Source organism: Nilaparvata lugens, chromosome X (genome assembly GCF_014356525.2).
Source record: "Nilaparvata lugens isolate BPH chromosome X, ASM1435652v1, whole genome shotgun sequence".
Taxonomy (NCBI): domain Eukaryota; kingdom Metazoa; phylum Arthropoda; class Insecta; order Hemiptera; family Delphacidae; genus Nilaparvata; species Nilaparvata lugens.
This window is the reverse complement of record NC_052518.1, coordinates 5,300,888-5,322,654: the sequence shown is the minus strand read 5'-3', so window position 1 is coordinate 5,322,654 and position 21,767 is coordinate 5,300,888. Positions and strand designations below refer to the sequence as shown.

At 32.9% G+C, this 21,767-nt stretch overlaps 2 protein-coding genes across 6 annotated transcripts in view; one reads left to right on the top strand and one right to left on the bottom strand.

The window, feature by feature from the left end:
- Positions 1-1,607: 1,607 nt before the first annotated feature.
- On the top strand, positions 1,608-21,566 carry LOC111050030 (uncharacterized serine-rich protein C215.13). Of its 4 annotated transcripts, none has more exons than XM_039442291.1 (4): positions 1,608-2,000; positions 10,965-12,128; positions 12,171-13,505; positions 21,326-21,566. In XM_039442291.1, exons 1-3 carry the CDS (start codon positions 1,976-1,978, stop codon positions 13,490-13,492), a joined length of 2,511 nt encoding a protein of 836 aa, XP_039298225.1. In that variant the 5' UTR covers positions 1,608-1,975; the 3' UTR covers positions 13,493-13,505; positions 21,326-21,566. The 4 variants fall into 4 exon arrangements, with proteins under 4 accessions (XP_039298225.1, XP_039298227.1, XP_039298226.1 ...); XM_039442293.1 differs by having other exon boundaries at positions 10,965-12,228; positions 12,313-13,505; XM_039442292.1 differs by having other exon boundaries at positions 10,965-12,270; positions 12,313-13,505.
- The window catches only part of LOC111050029 (anillin), a 48,049-nt gene continuing 40,632 nt past the window's right edge, over positions 14,351-21,767 (bottom strand). For both annotated transcript variants that reach the window (XM_022336261.2, XM_022336262.2), the window contains 2 exons: positions 17,969-18,142; positions 14,351-15,283 (listed from right to left, as the gene is read on the bottom strand). In XM_022336261.2, coding sequence (XP_022191953.2) covers positions 18,017-18,142 — 126 coding nt within the window. In that variant the 3' untranslated portion in view covers positions 14,351-15,283; positions 17,969-18,016. The remainder of the gene's footprint in view (positions 15,284-17,968; positions 18,143-21,767) is intronic.

Genomic DNA, 21,767 nt, shown 5'->3' with positions numbered 1-21,767 from the left:
ATGGTATAAGGACCTTAAGTTTTAAATTTCAAATTAGGAATGGAGTATCGTGTTCACAGACACACACACACCCACACACACAGACCAACACCCAAAAATCATGTTTTTGGACTCAGGGGACATTGAAACATATAGAAAACATGAAATTAGGGTACCTTAAATTTTTTGGAAAGCAATACTTTCCTTACCTATGGTAATAGGGCAAGGAAAGTAATGAAACGTATAGAAAACATGAAATTAGGGTACCTTAATTTTTTACTTTCCTTGCTCTATTTACCATAGGTAAGGAAAGTATTGCTTTCCAAAAAAAATTAAGGTACCTTAATTTCAAGTTTTCTATATGTTTCAAGGTCCCCTGAGTTCAAAAACATTATTTTGGGTGTTGGTCTGTGTGTGTGTGTGTGTGGTGTGTGTGTGTGTGTGTGTGTGTGTGTGTGTGGTGTGTGTGTGTGTGTGTATGTGTGTATGTCTGTGAACACGATAACTCCATTCCTAATCATAACCGATTGACTTGAAATTTTAAACTTAAGGTCCTTATACCATACATCTGACAATAAGAAATTCAATAAAATTGAATTCAAAATGGCGGATAATTACTAAAAAACCATGTTTTCACGGTTTTCTCGAAAACGGCTCTAATGATTTTCTTCAAATTCATATCATGGATATAACTGACATGAGTCTCATTTCTGGGAAAATTTCAGGAGCTCCGTAATATTCTTGAGAAAAATGGCGGATAATTACTAAAAACCCATGTTTTCACGGTTTTCTCGAAAACGGCTCTAATGATTTTCTTCAAATTTATACCATGGATAGCTATTTATAAGCCCTATCAACTGACATGAGTCTCATTTCTGAGAAAATTGCAGGAGCTCCGTAATATTCTTGAGAAAAATGGCGGATAATTACTAAAAAAATCATGTTTTTCACGATTTTCTCAAAAATAACTTGACTAATTTCTTTTCAAATTCATACCCTGTAGAGTTATTTATCAGCTCTATCAACTGGCATGAGTCTCCTTTCTGGGAAACTAATGGGGGGTCCACCCCATCCTCGATAAATGGACTTCGTAGCCTCCTTCTCGTGCATGAGTTAGGTAGGTAGCGCAGTTCATAAAAAGAATACATAGTCGAGATATTTCATGTGTAGAACAGCTTTGACGACTTTAAAAAAATGAGGATTAAAAAAATCATCAAGTTTCACAATTTACACAAAGGAAAAAGTAGGCTAGGCTACTCTGAAAACAATTATAAATACACATATACAGAAGTCTGATCGTAGTTTCAAATATGAGCAAGGAAAGTTGTGTGAGTGTACCACACCAGATTTTTTTGGAAAGCAATACTTCCCTTTACCTATGGTAATAGGGCAAGGAAAGTAAAAAACAATTGAACCAACAATAATAAATAAAATAAAATTGTAATGGAAAATGAATTTCTTAGTAATTTTCAGCATCTATAAAATACTCAATCATATCTCACCAGACGCTTTATCGGGAAAATGATTCAAACATTTATCAAGTACTATGTTATATGCCATAAAAACACTTGAGATAAACACTCAATTCATGAAGTACCGTACGCTCTTTGCTGTCACCTTCTAATTTCTGTGATCAAAAACTTGCAATCAATTTGAAACAGTTCAGTTGGAAACTGCCTCCTCGAGCATTACACTTGAAAATAATTTTATCAGTATCATGATGAGAATGTATGTCACTCATTTTGTGATTTGATGCATGGTAACAACGAAAATTTTTGGTAGTTATTCAATAATACTTGGGAGAATTTTAAATTGTTCGGTTGTGTAATGGATTATTGAGAGTTTAAAATAACTAATAGAACAAATTCACATCATGAAGAAACATCAGTCTTAATCTTCTCAACCAAACTTGGTTTTATAAATTTTAACTCAAGTTTGAAAGTGATTTACTCTCTTTGAAAAGTTTTGGACTAATTATTCTCTGTTGTCTTCACCAATGTTTGGCGGAATGAAATATTTACGTGAGTACTAACATGATTTTATTATTGTATCTTTCATTGCAAATATTTATTTATTTATTTGAAAATTTACATATTTGAGGGCACCAGGAACTGAATCCCATTATTGCCCTCATAACACACATTGAGCATACAATTTGAAAATACAATACATTAAAATGAAAATAGAATAACTTAACTAATATACTATTGAGTTTTAGAAAAAACAAAATACAAAAAAAAATAATAGAAAACCTTATACACCTATATACCCCCGTTCTTGCCACTAGAATAGGTAGAAAAGGTTCCATTTGCATTCATTAATTTATCTTGACCTATTTCGAACTATGTGTAACTTCATCTGAATTTGGAAGAGGAATAGCACAAGGTTACCTTATTTTTTCTCTCCCTACCATTTTTGATGATGTGCTTATTGTATGAATCAATAAAAAATAAAGAATAAAATAATAAACTTAACTAAACTATCATAGAAAAAAGATAGCATACGTATAGCTTATGTGTACTTTTCTCTAAGGTACTATCATCTATGACCTTCAGGTAGATTTAAAACGTTCACAAAATTACAAAATTAATACATACACCAGAAAATATTTTGTGTGACAATGTTTGCAATAATTAAAATAATATTATCGTGATTACAAATCAAAAATTATTGGCACTGCTCTCAAAATAATACATTTAACTAACCTGTAGATTTGAATTTATTTATCTATTTGAACATTTAAAAAAAGGTGGAATGAAAGAGATGTTGTCACTTCTACATAAATTATGAACTGATAACATCTGTTTTATTTCATTTTGATAGGATAATATCAAATTTTAGGATAATAGACTCAATTTTTAAAGCTCAGAAACGTATTCTTAAGGTTATGACAAACAGAAACAACCGTTTTCCAACAAGTGAATTGTTCACCGAAAGTAGAGTTCTCAGCGTCAGGCAGTTATATGTATTAGTTTTAGAATAAGAAGAATACACATTTTACCGATTTAATTTTCCATAGCCACAACACCAGAATTAGAAATCTGAATTTTCTTCTCGTTCCCAGAATGAACACAGCTTTTGGTCGGAGATCTGTACAATAATTAGGTCCTAGAATTTACAATAAAATCCCGCAGATCGCAAAGGACGAAATAAATATAAATAGATTTAAAAGAGCAGTACGGAATTGGTTATATGATACTCGCATTTACCAGACCGAGGAGCTCATTGTAAATAGGATATAGAATGAGAAAAACGTTTCAGATTTCACTGAAATACAACCTATGTCGGACTATGTGTAGCCTAATCTTAACTCGGGAGATGAATATTTATTTATTTATTCAACAGGTAAAAACCCATTTTGCCTCCATTGAGTAGCACAAGGTCAATTTATTTTCCCTTGCCCAAACATCTAAATTATGTCCTTTTTGTAAGAATAGATAGGGTACAGAATAAATGAAGAATAATAAAGAATAGATACAGAATAAATGAAGAATAATAAAGAAAGGTTCAGAGTAAGATCAATCAAACTACAAATAACTCTCACAAAAACCTTCGTCTTCAGCAAAATATCACCTTATTTGCATGGTTATCTGACTAGCATCTTACGAGATCTCAACAGAGTAGCTGAAGCTAATTTTACAAGCTTTGACTCGTGTTCAAATTCAGCGTATATCCTCATCACTTCCTTATAATTATTTATTATGTTTCTAAGATATGGAAATAAAAACAAATATTTTCTTTCGGACGAGCTCTGCAATATTAATTCGAAAATATAAAATAGATAATGAATATTTTGTAATTTGAATAATATTGTGAAATTCAATCACAGTAGACACTTTAGACCAAAAACAGTAGCATTGTTTTATTATTCAACAATTTATTATTATAACTCTGCTTACAGAAACTATAGTCACGCCAAAACTATTGTATTTTAATGATTATTTTTGTTTGCAAACAAATTCTTGTATTTTGCAATAAATTCATTATTCGTTCATTCGTTCATTAAAGCACTTTAATAATAGTTAAGCTTATTTTATAAGAAAGTTCTGTTGATTTTGTATTCTGTAGAGTGTTAACTGAAAAAATCTTCTAAAAATGTATGAATTCAGGGCTTCTTACTTCTATTTATAAAATAGAATCTATATTACCATTTTTTGAAATCAATAGATTGAAATAAAAATTATGACAACTAGTTTCAGTGATCCACACCATCTTCAGGTTTTAAAAACAAAATTTTATAATAGTCGTTATAATTTGTATTTTGAAAACACTTTATTCACATGGGCTACTTTTCAAATTTATAAAAAATCTTGAAGCACCCTTTTAACTTTAAAATAGTTGAACTAAAAAAGAAAGGGTGCTTCAAGATTTTTGTATTGTTTTTTATTAATTTGTATTTGTAATCTATTATTTTCAAAAAAGGGTACTTTAATTATATTTTATAAATGAAAAACATCTTTTAATCCAATTGAAATTTCCAACAGATTACAACGAAATAGAAATGGTTCGTTCAATCTAAGTAAATACAGTTTCTTACCTCAATGTTATATTAAGTTATTACTATTAAATTTTATTAAACTTTAAAGTGAAAAAGCACTCACATTCTTTGATGTGGATATTAAGTAGTATTGAGGATCGGTTACAGAATTTTATGAAAAAGTCTTTTTTAAAAATTTAGAAAATTGTGATGTGGAGTGAAACGTGAAAAGTGACTTATTTAGGATTGATATTAGGGTATCAAATATTAATCTGAACTGATATAAATCTAAATTTTGTATAGGGATATTGCAGGACCTGTTTATCCTCTCCCAAAAGCATTTCAATGATAAGTGAATTTGTACAAATAATTTATTAGAACTACATGCCTTATTTTGACAAGATTGTCAACACTATATTGAGTACCTACAACATTTTCATGTGATAATATTATCATGATAAAAAAGATCATCGACTTGAATTGAGAAAAGGATGAACAACTACGGTATCTAATATCATTGATTATTTATTGATTAATACTTGATAGTACCGTAAGAAAAACTAGTGTTTACAAGACGTTACTCCTGTAAATAAAGTATGATGCTTCATAATAGATCATACTTCAATACTATACTGTATACACTACTGTACTGAAGACTGCAATACTATAAATACACAATCATAAGCTACTCAAATTAACTATAGGTATTCTTGAGGCTACGGTACTTGGAAGCTGGATCCCCCAAGAATTACTTCAACATAACCAATTATTATGTTAAGTGCTTCAGTAAATTTTCATATCTGGTACTGAATCACAATTATTTGATTAAGATAATTGAATAATATCACAATCACCCCATTATTTCATCTTTTTATCTATAAACCTTATACTTATTTGTTTTGAAATAGTCATCAACATTCGTTGAAAACGTTTTCAAAATATGATAATATTGTTTAGGCCTAATTTCTTGAGCTCCGTGATACTTGAAAAGTTCCAAACTGAATCTACTTTGGAACTTTTCAAGTATCACGGAGCTCAAGAAATTAGGCCTAAACAATATTATCATATTTTGAAAACGTTTTCAACGAATGTAGATGACTATTTCAAAACAAATAAGTATAATGTTTATAGATAAAAAGATGAAATAATGGGGTGATTGTGATATTATTCAATTATCTTAATCAAATAATTGTGATTCAGTACCAGATATGAAAATTTACTGAAGCACTTAACATAATAATTGGTTATGTTGAAGTAATTCTTGGGGGATCCAGCTTCCAAGTACCGTAGCCTCAAGAATACCTATAGTTAATTTGAGTAGCTTATGATTGTGTATTTCAGATTGTTATTGCTTATTATTGTGTATAGTATTGCAGTCTTCAGTACAGTAGTGTATACAGTATAGTATTGAAGTATGATCTATTATGAAGCATCATACTTTATTTACAGGAGTAACGTCTTGTAAACACTAGTTTTTCTTACGGTACTATCAAGTATTAATCAATAAATAATCAATGATATTAGATACCGTAGTTCTTCATCCTTTTCTCAAATCAAGTCGATAATCTTTTTTATCATGATAATGTTATCACATGAAAATGTTGTAGGTACTCAATAGTGTTGACAATCTTGTCAAAATAAGGCATGTAGTTCTAATAAATTATTTGTACAAATTCACTTATCATTGAAATGCTTTTGGGAGAGGATAAACAGGTCCTGCAATATCCCTATACAAATTTAGATTTATATCAGTTCAGATTAATATTTGATACCCTAATATCAATCCTAAATAAGTCACTTTTCACGTTTCACTCCACATCACAATTTTCTAAATTTTTAAAAAAGACTTTTTCATAAAATTCTGTAACCGATCCTCAATACTACTTAATATCCACATCAAAGAATGTGAGTGCTTTTTCACTTTAAAGTTTAATAAAATTTAATAGTAATAACTTAATATAACATTGAGGTAAGAAACTGTATTTACTTAGATTGAACGAACCATTTCTATTTCGTTGTAATCTGTTGGAAATTCCAATTGGATTTAAAGATGTTTTTCATTTATAAAATATAATTAAAGTACCCTTTTATGAAAATAATAGATTAAAAATACAAATTAATAAAAAACAATACAAAAATCTTGAAGCACCCTTTCTTTTTTAGTTCAACTATTTTAAAGTTAAAAGGGTGTTTCAAGATTTTTTATAAATTTGAAAAGTAGCCCATGTGAATAAAGTGTTTTCAAAATACAAATTATAACGACTATTATAAAATTTTGTTTTTAAAACCTGAAGATGGTGTGGATCACTGAAACTAGTTGTCATAATTTTTATTTCAATCTATTGATTTCAAAAAATGGTAATATAGATTCTATTTTATAAATAGAAGTAAGAAGCCCTGAATTCATACATTTTTAGAAGATTTTTTCAGTTAACACTCTACAGAATACAAAATCAACAGAACTTTCTTATAAAATAAGCTTAACTATTATTAAAGTGCTTTAATGAACGAATGAACGAATAATGATTTATTGCAAAATACAAGAATTTGTTTGCAAACAAAATAATCATTAAAATACAATAGTTTTGGCTTGAGGATATGTTCTGCTGATTTTTAACTAAGTAATTCGATAAGTTGTAACAGATTTCTTGTTTTTTAGTGATTTGATTATTCCTCTAAGTTCTTCACAGCTCAATGTATCGAAATCTGTAAACTTTGTATTTCTTTGGTTACCAGCAATGTTAAATACTGATAGAAAATCATCCATGCCATTCTTTTCTAAGTGTGCATTCTGAATTTCAAGTGGTGTGTTTATGAAATAATTATTCAGGATATTGGCAGCTTCTTTTCCGGTTTTGATATTTCCTGTTTCATCAGCAATATGTCTCTGAAGTTGAATTATTGTTCTTTGTCGACTCGAATTTTACTAATTTCCAGATGGCTCTAGCTTGATTTGAGACTTTATTTATGAAGGCAGTGGCGGCCATTTTCTTAGCTGCTTTCAAAACTTTTCTGTATGTGTTTCTGTAAATTTTGAAATAAGTTTCTAAGCTAACACATCTAAGTCCTGTTGTTGTGGTGATATAGGTCGCTGAGTCACTAAAGGAGGGATATTTTAAAAGTGTGCTCAGAGTTTTCATCCTCTCACTGGATATCCTTATGCCTGTTGTAATCCAAGAAAGCTGCTCTTTATTTCTTGCACCGCTTGCTGACTTCTCCGGAACCGAACTATTACAATGGTTAACATAAATTGTCATAAAATTATTAAACTTATCGATAAACTTATTCAACGTTATTACAATCATAAACACTATGCCAATTCTCTTTCGATAGCCCATTCATAGCTACATTCGTTGAAAACGTTTTCAAAATATGATAATATTGTATAGGCCTAATTTCTTGATCTCCGTGATACTTGAAAAGTTCCAAAGTAGATTCAGTTATTTGAAACAAAATGAACTATAGTGAGGTCCACGTTATAATGGTAGTGAAGAAAGATCGGAAAACAACGTTGCCGATTCTCGGTCTTGTCAATGACTTCTACAGACGATAGCTGATACAGGTTTATTGATGTAATATTAAATGTTCATTCTCGTTAAAAATAATATGAATCATTTTTTATTAAGCAGGAAAAAATATTTTTCAATAATTTCATAATGAATTTTCATATTTTGTTAATTAATTATCGATTCTACATTGTTGAAAGACAATCTGGCAACAGAGAAAAGCGAGAAAGAGATAGCGCTATACGCTTTGTTGAATTAGACAAGGATAGCAATACCTTTGCTAATCAAACACTGCCATTATAACGTGAGCCTCACTATAGTGGCTAGAATTTCTTATTTAGGAGAACTACACTAGCCTAATTGAAGTCTTGAATTTTGAATATAGCCTACTATGACTCATATTGAATCCTATATTTATTTTTAGATAATTCAATCATTTTTAGATGAAATTCTAGGCATGAGCTCATATCAGAGGCCTCTTAATTTTTTCAGCTTTTGTTGTTTCATGAAACATGAACAATATATTTCTTCCAATACCGTATCAAATTCAGGTCAATATTATTTATTCATATATCAAATGATTAAAATAAGAGAGCAAGAAACAGACCATCCCATATAATGACATAGAAGTAATACGGAAAACCCTAATTTATTTTTAGAAAGTGAATTGATGTGACAAACTCAAGTACAGTACTCCAGTCATAGAGGCACTTAATATGTTACATGTAAAAGTTAATTTTTCAAAAGTGTCTGTATTTCCCAAGGTAGGCCATGACCTACCTTTTCTTTAAATCAACCTATCGAAGTGAAAAGTTTTATTTATTCATTTCAAACTCTAAAAATGTGAGTATAAATAAATAGCCAAAAAATGATAATATCCAGGAAATCTAGATGATTATCAGGTCAAGAAGATAACTTCAAAATATTCAGTAAAAGATATGTAGGATACCTTATATTTTGAAATAATATTCTCCCAACTTACTTTATAAACTTCTGCTTATTTTCGATTTATATTTTTTTCACACAACATAATTCTTTGAGCCCATATCGATGACTGAATGTTTATTTTTGTTACTTTAATTAATAACATTTTAAACTCATGTTAAAATCATGTATGGGATGGTTACTTTCAAAATGAAATATTTCCTACAGATATCACATATTTATCTGAAATAGCACCAACTCATGAACTATCAAACTAAAAGTTATTCGTATATATCTAGAGTGAAAAATACCACTTTTTCTCCCTGAGGCGAAAGATTGGAGCCCGAGACGAAGCCGAGGGCAACAATTTCCCTGGGGGAGAAAAGGCATTTTTCACTCGTGATGTACACAACATTTTTCCTCCACCTACATTTTTATAAAAACTGCAAATAAAATAATTTTTCCTCCACCTACTGTCTAAAGTACTTGACTTACTTTACTCCCTGAAACATAATACTAAAGTGTCACTTTTTCGCTCTCGGTAGTAAAAAACAGAAAAACTCCCTAGGGAGTAAAAGTGACTCCATTTAAATAACATGGGAAGCATCTCTATTTTAAAAACTTACATTATAATAGGTTAGAAGGTCTAAGCTCAGATGAGAAAGCATAAAGAGGTGTCTGTCATTGAGTCAACTGAATTCAATACCACAACTAGAAATTTGATCAACTCATGAAATATATGTTTGTATGATATTATATTCTTAATATTAGTAGACGATAAAAATTTATACAATTTTTAAAATATTTTATTCTATTCAAAATACCAGCCAACAAATATTTTTGATCTGCAATTCAAATCTGAACCGCCTGATCTGGAGTCAGCCATTTTTGGTAGACACCCAGCTGATATAATTGTTACAACTTTTGCCGATAGATAGTGCAATCGGCAGTGCCAATCAGACGACCGGTTTTTAGGTTTTAGATTTTAGGTTATGTTGTTAGGAAACATTGTCACCAATACGTAAGTTATTAAAATGATTTTATTTGCAGTTTCTATAAAAAAATGTAGATGGAGGAAAAATGTTGTGTACATCACGAGTGAAAAATACTTTTTCTCCCTCAGGAAAATTGTTGCCCTCGGCTTCGCCTCAGGCTTCAAACTTTTCCCACAGGGAGAAAAAGTCATACATTTCACTCTAGATATACAAATAACTATTTTAACTTATACTGCAAAGGAATTAGGGAAGAAAAGACCAAGGGCCATATGCAACATCTACGTTTAACGCTAAACCACGTTTACTTGTAGATTGTATGATTGCATTTATCATAATGTGTTTCATACAGGGTTTTAACAACCAGCTGACATTTCTCCGTTCAAACCGAGTGTCTGTGTCTGCATACGTGTCTGCATACAGGTCTTGTAAACCTCAACTGAAATATTGTATTCCTTTTCTAATGGATTTAAAATGCTCAAAAATTGATAAAAATAGGTGCGCACTATTTGTAAACTTATAACTATACTGCACAGGCCTGAGATAATAATACCTCTGATATAGCTATATTCTCTATATACATTTTATATTCTCTTATTTTCCAATCACTTGATAATGGCATCATATAGCCGAAACATGTGACTCAAAAATTTTAAAAGGGTACTTAGATATCTTTTCATGAAATTCTGTAAAAATGGGTAAAAATTAAAATCGCTCAAACTCTCAGGAATGATAGCACTTGACAAGAGGAACTCTATGTCATCACATTGGCGAAATTCTCTCCTATTCTTGAGTTATAAGCATTTAAAGATGAATGATTTTTCTGATCTGAGAGTGGAGGGAAGATTTTATGTTTCAGTGAATAACTCGTCCTGTATTGTAGCGAAACGTCTCATATTATAGCACAACACTTGTTAGGTCAACCTATATCCATAGCCCGAATATCAAGCAAATCTGGGAGATATGCATTTTTCATGAAATCCATGAATTAATTCTATTTGCAAAATAGAATATTAGTAATGATATCACATCAATAGATGAATCAGTAAATAATTATTGAAGATTGATTTGTTTTTTCTTTTGCAGAAATTCTACTATGTTTTGGCGTCTTCAAGCTATCTCCTACATCAGCAAGTGATGGAAGTGAACGATATAGATCCAGAATTAATAGTGAAACAGAGCAAAATATAATCGACTCTCATAGCCCCATTGAAGAGGCTTCTTCAAAAATCAGAAGCTTTCATTTATCACCAGCTAATAAAATTCTCGAAGACTCTGAAAAAAGTCCCGAATTAGCCAACAAAAATTTCAAATGTCCCGATAATTCGAACAATTATTTCCCTGTTCCCAACGATTGCAGGTCGTACTACAAATGTGAGAGAGGAGTCAGCACTAAGAAAGAATGCACCACCTTCCACCTTTTCGACGCATATAAGAATCAATGTTTGTTTTTCTTGTATGCTGAATGTTACCAAAGCATTACAACAGCTGGTTATTCAACCCCTGCAGCAAATGAGAGTTCGATTGTGACCACGACACCCAAACCAAGTCCCTTCAAGTGTAATGCCAACCAAACTTTCAACTACCCTGACTTCAACAACTGCAAAATGTATTATCAATGTTATCATGGAAGTGTTTTTCATCGCCAATGTCCCATCTTCCGATACTTTGATGGTATCACTAGATCTTGCATGATATGGGGTGCTGTATGTCAAGTTCAAATGACTTCAGCCAATAATGAGAAAACAATTGATGCACAAGGGAGAAATTTGGAATCAAGCTTGAATGAAGGTGATAAAGAGCAAAATCTGGATCTACACAGAGAAAAATCTCAACCACACTCAATCCACAAGTTTCATCCAAGTCGGAAGATTTTGAGCATAGATTCTTATGAGGAAAAACCTTCATGTAAGCCGGGACAGTATTACAAGAAACGATACAAACCAAACTGCCGAAAATACTATCTATGTGATTATGGAAGACTGAGTTTGGAATCATGTGCCTTTTTGTATCGTTTTGATGCAATTCAGAGCATATGCCGTATGTACTTTTTAGTGGACTGTAGCATTGATGGACCTACCACAACTACCACAGAGCCTGAGGTTACAACAGATGAGGCCACGACCACAGAAATATCTGTATCTCCTGAATCCACAAGTGTATGGACCTCCCACACTAGCTCTCGAAGTTCATCTACATCAATTGATCAATCATCCACTGGTGACTCATTTTCGTCAGAATCATCAACAGATGCTTATTCCTCCACATCATATTCTTCCCCATCTTCAACAGATGCTTATTCCTCCACATCATATTCTTCCCCATCTTCAACAGATGCTTATTCCTCCACATCATATTCTTCCCCATCTTCAACAGATGCTTATTCCTCCACATCATATTCTTCCCCATCTTCAACAGATGCTTATTCCTCCACATCATATTCTTCCCCATCGTCTGAATCTTCAACTTCAGAGATATCATCTTCATCCGCGGTAACAGAAGAAACTTCATTTTTACCATCATCAACCACAGAAATATCGTCAACAGCAGAATCAGATGAAACTTCACTTTCATCATTCTCTACAGCAGATTATTCTTCCACATCAGAATCTTCTCCATCTACTTCAACAGAAACTTCAGATCTAACTTCCTCAACAGAAGATTATTCATCTTCAGCAGAAACATCAATTTCATCGACAGGGTTTTCTTCCCCCACAACAGATTCTTCTTCTTCGTCAGAGTCATCAACTTCAACAGATGTTTCATCAACTACAGAGACATCGTCTTCTGTAGATACAGAAGAAACTTCAGTTTCACCATCTTCCACATCTGATTATTCTTCTTCATCAGAGTCATCAACTACATCAGAAGTTTCATCAACTACAGAGACTTCCTCTTCCATGGACACAGAAGAAACTTCAGTATCAACCTCCACAACTGATTCTTCTTCTTCATCAGAGTTTTCATCAACTACATCAGAAGTTTCATCAACTACAGAGACTTCATCTTCCATGGTCACAGAAGAAACTTCAGTATCACCATCCTCCACAGATGATTATTCTTCTTCATCAGAGTCATCAACATCATCAGACTTTTCATCAACTACATCAGAAGTTCCATCAACTACAGAGACTTCCTCTTCCATGGGTACAGAAGAAACTTCAGAATCATCATCCTCCACATCTGATTATTCTTCATCAGAGTCATCAACATCACCAGACTTTTCATCAACTACTTCAGAAGTTTCATCAACTACAGAGACATCCTCTTCCATGTACACAGAAGAAACTTCATCATCCTCAACAGGTTATTCTTCTTCATCAGAGTCATCAACTACATCAGAAGTTTCATCAACTACAGAAACATCCTCTTCCATAGAAACGGAGGAAACTTCAGATCCACCTTCCTCTACTACTGATTATCCATCTTCCACAGCTGTTTCTTCATCGACTTCATCAGACTTATCAACTACAGAAACAACCTCTTTCACAGAAACAACAGAGGGTTATTCTACATCAACTGACCAAAGCACATCAGAAAGTACAGTGGAAAATTCATCTTTCTCTGAAAGTACAACAGATGAGACTTCAACAACTGAGGATGAAGACCTATAATGGCTGTACATAGGTAATGAATAATATTAGGCCTACTATTAATTCAAAACTCCAACTTAATATCCATGTCATGATTGGTATAATCAATATTGTAGAAATGTTCCAGCTAATGGCAAAGTACCTAATTCGTCTATATTTCTTCTTGACTCTGTTCCAATATTTTTATAGTAGACATAGATCATCTGCTCACCTGACGTGATATTTACATTTCTTCATAAGATACATTGTTTTTGAATCTTGGAGCTGGAGCTCCAAGTGATCAATTTTCACACAAATATAAATCATTCAAATCACCAATGAATGGCAATATCTATTACTGATCCTGTTTTTATTAGGTTGTTCAACTCCTCATAATTTTTTACAAAGAAAATCCTAAATGAGTTAATAATAATCCAAAACTGATATTCAATACAAGATTACAGAGAAAACTGTCCTAGTTTTTATAAGAATCTCTGATGATTCTGTTCAATTTTGAAAAGCTAAGTCTTTCAAAAGAGAGGTGTTTCAAAATACGTAATTCAAGCTACGCTACGCCGGTGTGTAGTGGCCTTAAAGAATTTGGGTAGATATCATAGCATTGAGGTACACTATAATCATTGAGAATCTGTCTAGACCAGAATGTAGACCATAGGTCCTACATTCGGCCCAGTTCAAAGCAATCCAAAATAAGGCAATTAGAGTACACATTTCACTTGCTTAGTTACTCCATGGCGCTACAGCCTTTCCAGGGCCTTGGCCTCCTCTAGAATGCCTCTCCACTCCTCTGTCGGTGCCCTGTGTCTCAATCCCCTAAAGCCTATTTTCCGAAGAACACATTTCACTGATTTGGAATAATATGCAAATGAATTGAACCATAAGATTAGTAAAACACATTTTATTACAAATATTATACAGTTAACATTGTCAACTACTCTAAAAACTAGCTATTACAAAGTAAAGAGTTATATAAATCTTGAAGCAATTTTTAGAATATAAAAGCTTTTATTGAAGTTCAGTTAACTAAAGCTGGAGATTGTTATTATGATGAGTAATTCAGCTATATTTAATTTGAAGAGTAATATGGATCTTCAAGCAATAATTGTTAAATTGTGAAAGCTTTTAATAAAGTTAATTAACTATAACGTTGGATACATAATATAATAAAAATAAAAATCTCGCTTCAATATTATAAATGAGATTTAACGAATCCACAGAGGTTGGAAGTGCATATTAACATGAAACACAATAATGACTCAACGTGGGTAGCTTTTCAATCAATGCATATAATACTGAGAGTAAAGCTAAAACATTAGATTACAATTACTCTATGAAAGATAAATTCATTATGCTATTGATTTTCGAGTGAAAATTTGTATATATTGTATAAAAAATACAGTCAGTAGCAAAGTATTAATCCTAGATATATAGTTTGTAAAGACGTTTACAAGTAGTAGAGAGCTATAAGTGACATAGATCAAGGAAGAATACAATAGCTAAAAAAGAAACAAGTGTTTTATCGTGTCATGATAGTCTCAATCCAAAAAAATAGAGAGCAATTAGTGAGAGAAATAGTGCTACACAAAATGATTAGTCTTTGAAAGACTAAGACTGAAAAAAGCGACAGAAACCTGAAGACAAAGAAAACAATGTTTGTAGCAGAAAAAATATTATACTGAGACTAACAGTTCTTAGTCTCTTAAGTACACCCTTTAGTTTTTCTTCTTTCCCCAGGCTCTAAGCAAAGCCAGAGCTTTGTTGAGATTTCTGCACCATTCGATTCTTTCCTCCTTGGAGTCAGCCGACAGCAGATGCCTGAAAATGAGAAGTAATTAATACTATTGTACATGACAAACACTCCAATAAATTGATTTCCATTCACTAATCATGAAATTTCACCAACCTACTAAGCTATGAATAGTAAACCAATTCTACTACATAAAAGAATCTTCTGAAGAAGATATTTATATCTTGAATTTTAAAAACATTGCTTCGTATTAATTAAAGCAGAACTCATAGCAGAAATTTTAGCATGGCGCATGACTCTTCCTCTTAGTATGATAAACAATAGCTACTTCTCAAAATGAGCTGTTCTGAATCAGAATTAATTGACTGTAAATCACAAGACAATGTCAACGGTTCAATTCCTTTCAATTCGGTCCAAATTCAGCGAAAAGAAATAATAGTTATTTGTATATCTAGAGTGAAAAGTACGACTTTTTCTCCCTGAGGGAAAAAGTTTGAAGCCCGAGGCGAAGCCGAGGGCAACAATTTTCCTGAGGGAGAAAAAGTATTTTTCGCTCGTGATGTAAACAACATTTTTCCTCCATCTACATTTTTTTATAGAAACTGCAAATTAAATCATTCTAATAACTTACGTATTGGTGACAATGTTTCCTAACAACATAACCTAAAATCTAAAACCTAAAAACCGGTCGTCTGATAGGGCACTGCCGATTGCGCTACCTATCGGCAAAAGTTGTAACAATTATATCAGTTGGGCAGGCTACCAAAAATGGCTGACTCCAGATCACGCGGTTCAGATTTGAATTGCAGAATGCAGATCAAAAATATTTGTTGGCTGGTATTTTGATTAGAATAAAATATTTTTAAAATTGTATAAAATTTTTATCGTCTACTAATATTAAGAATATAATATCATACAAACATATATTTCATGAGTTGATCAAATTTCTGGTTGTGGTATTGAATTCAGTTGACTCAATGACAGACACCTCTATTACGCTTTCTCATCTGAGATTAGACCTTCTAACCTATTACCATGTAAGTTTTTAAAATAGAGATGCTTCCCATGTTATTTAAATGGAGTCACTTTTACTCCCTAGGGAGTTTTTCTGTTTTTTACTACCGAGAGCGAAAAAGTGACACTTTAGTATTATGTTTCAGGGAGTAAAGTAAGTACTTTAGACAGTAGGTGGAGGAAAAATATTATTCTTCGTTGAAAGAGAAGGCCTTCAGTGCAGGCCTACATGACAAAAGAATTCTCAATGAATGAAGTGGGAGGAGACTAAAAGTGTAGACTAGACTAGTCGAATGGTGGGGAGAGCTGTCTACAGCTGGGACCCTTATAGTGGGAGAGAATCCACGTAACGGTCTGGACTATAGTACACTTGACATTCTCAAAAGAGAATGACATAATAATGTCGAAACTAGTCGTGTTTAATTTGAAGATATTATAAGAGTACTAGTTATTTTGTGTAAGTAAGCTGGATAAAATAATTCGTGATAGAGAAGATTCACTCGTTTTCATTGAGAATCTCTTGTTACAAATCGATTTGTTTGAAAGATTTACAGCGGTTCCCTTGAGATGACCGACTTTTTACCATTAGCAAATAAAAATAACTTGTAAAATTGTTATAGTAAAGTGCTAGAATAATAATAGGTTATTAGATTTGGAACAGTTTTCTTTCTTTAATTATACGAAAAACCTAAAAAAAATATTTCACCGATTATATGAGCTTAACGTATGTTTTAGGAACAGATTATGAAAAAGCAAACAACAGTTTTTCATTTATGAAAATTTCTATTGATTAGGCAATCTATTGTTCACTACATTCCCGTACCGAAAAACCGTTAATAAGGATGAAATGAAGAATGATAGTATTATATAAAGGTGCGTACAGATTCACGCGCCGCGAACACCAGCAATTCACTTTTCATCAGCTGATTATATCTGTATTTGTACAGAAACGGTAAGATACAGAAATAAAACTCTTGGCATCAGCTGATTATATCTGTATTTGTACAGAAACGGTAAGATACAGAAATAAAACTCTTGGCATCAGCTGATTAAAAGTGAATTGCTCATGTTCGCGGCGCGTAAATCTGTAAGCACCTTCAGATTAAACTTTGACGTGTCACATACTGCGGGAGCGTTGCTCCCAGTTTAATAATATTGTGACGAACAAGAAAAGTAAAGTAAGGAATGTCAATTTTTATTTGCTCAACTAGCCTAATGAGAAGATATTTTTGATCATCCGGCTTCCTTGCCCGTTCTTTTTCAGTAGAACCCTTGATTGATTGATTGATTGAGTACTTTATTCATGTAGATTACAATATAATACTGGCTTTTACGCTTATATACAATAGCTTACAATACAGCAAAATTGTAGAGATTGATTGATTGATTGATTGATTGAGTACTTTATTTATGTAGATTACAATATACTGGCTTATACACTTACATACAATAGCTTACAATACAGCAAAATTATAGATGAATTTACATAATATAGACTAAGAAAATAATTATTGAACTGTATATGATATGAAAAAGTAATTTGTAATATAATAACTATAGATATTATATTGTTACGCATCTACATAAATTGGCGGAGCTTTGGACATATCAATGTCCATTCTTCGGAAAGAATATTAAAAATATCCTCCCCACTAACTCTCTACCAAAATAAGAGAAGCGTTAATAAAAGAATGCGTTAAAGAAGCAAGAGAATGTCAACTTTTATTTGCTCAACTAACCTTATGATAGTCCGTTTTCCGTCGGGAATCAGGATAAGTGATTTTTGATCATCGGGCTTCCTTGGCCGTTCTGTTTCCAGTAAGAAAGTATGAGCACGTGCACACACATCCCTTGGAACAATATCCACCGTCTCTGTGATACAAGCGTTCAAATCTATTGTATCGATTGGGTATCTGTGGAAAGATAAAAAATATTAGATTCTAGCACAGCTGTAAAGTGAGGTCCACGTTATAATGGCAGTGGAAAAAGATAGGAGAGCAGCGTTGCTTGTTTTTTAGTAAATTTAGTTTCTATTTGTATTGTAAGTTTTGCTTGAAGCCTAAGGCTCAACTCACACTACCTCGACTCAAATCGTTCGACTCCAGTCCCTCGACCTTACGACTTCCTTGCTCATTGTCACTACTTCAGTTCCATGCTACTCAATTTCTAACCTCACATTATTAAGAATATGAGATCCAATTTGTCACTTCTGCGCATGTAACAAATTTTATAATTATTATGAATATATTGTCTTATCTAATTCTTATTATTGTCTTATCTAAAATGATAAAACATCACTTTCATTAAAAATTCACGGTACTATGCAACTCAAGTCGAGGCTTGACCAGAATGTCGAGTCGACGCTCGACTCAGTCTCACAGTCGTGAGGTCGCGGAGACTAGAGTCGACTGGTCTGAGTATCACCATTTGAAAACACATGCTGCGTCGAGAAGAGACTAGAGTCGCAGTCTCTTCTCGACTTGAGTCGCGTAAGTGTGAGTTGAGCCTAAGTTTAACTGCATAAAGCCAGTTACTCAAACATCGATTTTTGGACGTACGACTTTGAGCCGTCCTTATAAATTCTATTAGATTCAACAGATGTTGTCAAACACATTATGTTTGTCAGGTTCCGTTTGATTTGGTAGAATTCATAGGACGGCAAAAAACGAACGTCCAAAAATCGATAAGTTTGTAACCGGCTTAACAGGCTAGTCCAATTCTTCAATTTATGGTCACAACCAGATCCTAATATAATTTTACTAGAGTTGAGGCCCGATAAATTGAAAAATACTGATCGATTACACAATTTTTTCATTATACATTTTATTAAAGGCGTATGAATCAAATGAATTATGAATGCATCTAATGAAAAGGATTGCCTTATTATTTTATCTACCGATTTTATTAAATCAGTGTCATTTGTAAACAAAAATAAAATATGAAAAATGAACAATTTATAGGACGTCAACTGACAAACCACCACGAGGAATGACATAAAATTTTTCCAAACCATAATATTACAAAACTCAAAATCTTAACTGATTCCAAGGGATAGTAATTTAATTTTAAATAACCTTTCAAGACGGTTACAATACTTGACATTTATAACACACAATTCCTAACTAAAAGAAGAACATGCAACATTAGAACATGGTTAGAACACTATTATTATGTTCTAACTAAAAATAACGATGGAAGAATGAGCTCGTTTAAATTGTTCCAATTGTGAATAACGGTAAAAGGTTCCGCGTCCCATGGGAGCCTTTTTGTGTAAAGGTGCGTACAAATATACGCGCCGCGAACATGAGCAATTCACTTTTAAACAGCTGATTATATCTGTAGTTTTACAGAAACGGTAAGATACAGATATAAAAAGTTTGGCATCAGCTGATTAAAAGTGAATTGCTCATGTTCACGGCGCGTATATCTGTACGCACCTTAAGGCTCAACTCACACTTAGGCGACTCAGGTCGAGAAGAGACTCACTCGACTCTAGTCGAGAGCATGTGTTTACAAATGGCGACTAGAATCGACTGGCCTGAGTGTCACCATTTGGAAACACATGCTCTCGACTAGAGTCGAGTCTCTTCTCGTGTAAGTGTGAGTTGAGCCTAAATGTTCCAAAATCCAGTTACCGGTAAATATATCCTGCCTCGCACTCTCACCGCAGTGAACCACAATCGAAGAGCTGTCATTGGTCGATAAGATGGACCGTCTGCGCATTCGTTTATAGCTTGTTGGTCTACCATAGCAAATCCACAAATTACATAACCACAAAATGATTTTTGATGGCCATTCGTTAAATGATACATACATACATATCTGTGTCCCGTTCCAGCAAGTGTGAACAATGCCTCTCCATCTTCCTCGGTCTCCCCACCTCAACCTGTCACCATCTCTATCTTCTCTTCTCCACTGTGTCTTTCCATCGTCCTCTTGGTCTGCTTCCTTCAATCCTCATCTCTTCCATTCTCTTTGGTGCCGATCCTCTCCATTCTCTTCACGTGTCCAAACCAGCCTAGTCTCATGCTTTCTATCTTTCCCCTGCTTATGCAAGGTCATGACACACTCCCGTGATGCATTGCAAAATCGCCATTTTATGAGGTTCTAGTTCACCAATTTTCAAATTTATCAGCTGTTGTCATTATAGATTGAACAACATGATGTGTTATTTTGTTATATTGTTCAAGGAATATTGCTTGGCTTTAAATTGTAAAATAAATTCTTCCAACAGAATAATAATATTTAGATTCCAACTAGGAACTGAATTGTTGATTTTTAGTTTGGGAACTTCAAACTCTTTTTGAGGTTAGCCTTTTGTCTCAATGCCTTATGAATCATAACAAATTACAAGAACAAGAATATACGTGTCTTTCCCTTTATTGCCCTGAGGAACGTCATTTCTCCTGCTTGTATTCTACTCCATTCTCTCTCTCTGTCATTGTCCATGTCTCAGCACCATATAACATTATATCTTCTTAGTAGAATATTTGAGAGTAATGAAGTGGAAGAAGTGCATACTTCTCTAGACGGTGAAGTAGCCTTTGATCATTTACACAGCTATGTTATAATGACAGTGTTTGATTAGCAATGGTATTGCTGTCCTTGTCTATCATTTCAACAAAGCCGATAGCGCTAACTCTTTCCAGCTTTGCTCTGTTGCCAAATCGTCTTTTAACAATGTAGAATTGATAATCAACTAACAAAATATTTCTTCTTAATTATGAATTTATTGCCTAATAAAATATAATTTATTGATCATTTTAAACGAGAATGAATAGTTTATATTACATTAATAAACCTGTATCATCTACCGTCTATAGAAGGCATTGACAAGACGGAGGTTCAGCAACGTTGTTCTCGTATCTTTCTCCACTGCTATTATAACGTGGACCTCATTATAGTAAACGACACACTTTGGTGGAAATCAACTTCATAAGTGCGCCCCAAACCAAAGATTTCAAAGTGACGTTCCATGGGAACAAGTAGTTATGCACCAGTGACATGGTATAATTTAGAACTGGAACAGTTTACCATTCACCATGTTCCCAGAACGAATCCAATGATGTTACTTACCCTCTTCTTTTCATCTTCAGGATACTTCCAGTAGGACAGCTTGTCTCCTTGCAGCTGACTCCACCGTCTATGCCACGCCCCCATTCCACAGATGTCGTCGAACATTGTGAGGAAACCACGATGCACTATGTCGATTGTCATCTCACAGTTCATCTTCAGGTGAATGGTACCTTCAAGAACACTCGTGTACGGCACCTAAACGAAAACGAAATAAATGTTTTATTAAGATTCAATAAATTCAACACAATTTTTTGTCCAGTACTCATTGAATTATAGATTGAACAACATGATGTGTTATTCTGTTATATGTTCAAGGAATATTGCTTGGCTTTAAATTGTAAAATAAATTCTACCAACAGAATAATAATATTTAGATTCCAACTAGGAACTGAATTGTTGATTTTTAGTTTGGGAACTTCAAACTCTTTTTGAGGTTAGCCTTTTGTCTCAATGCCTTATGAA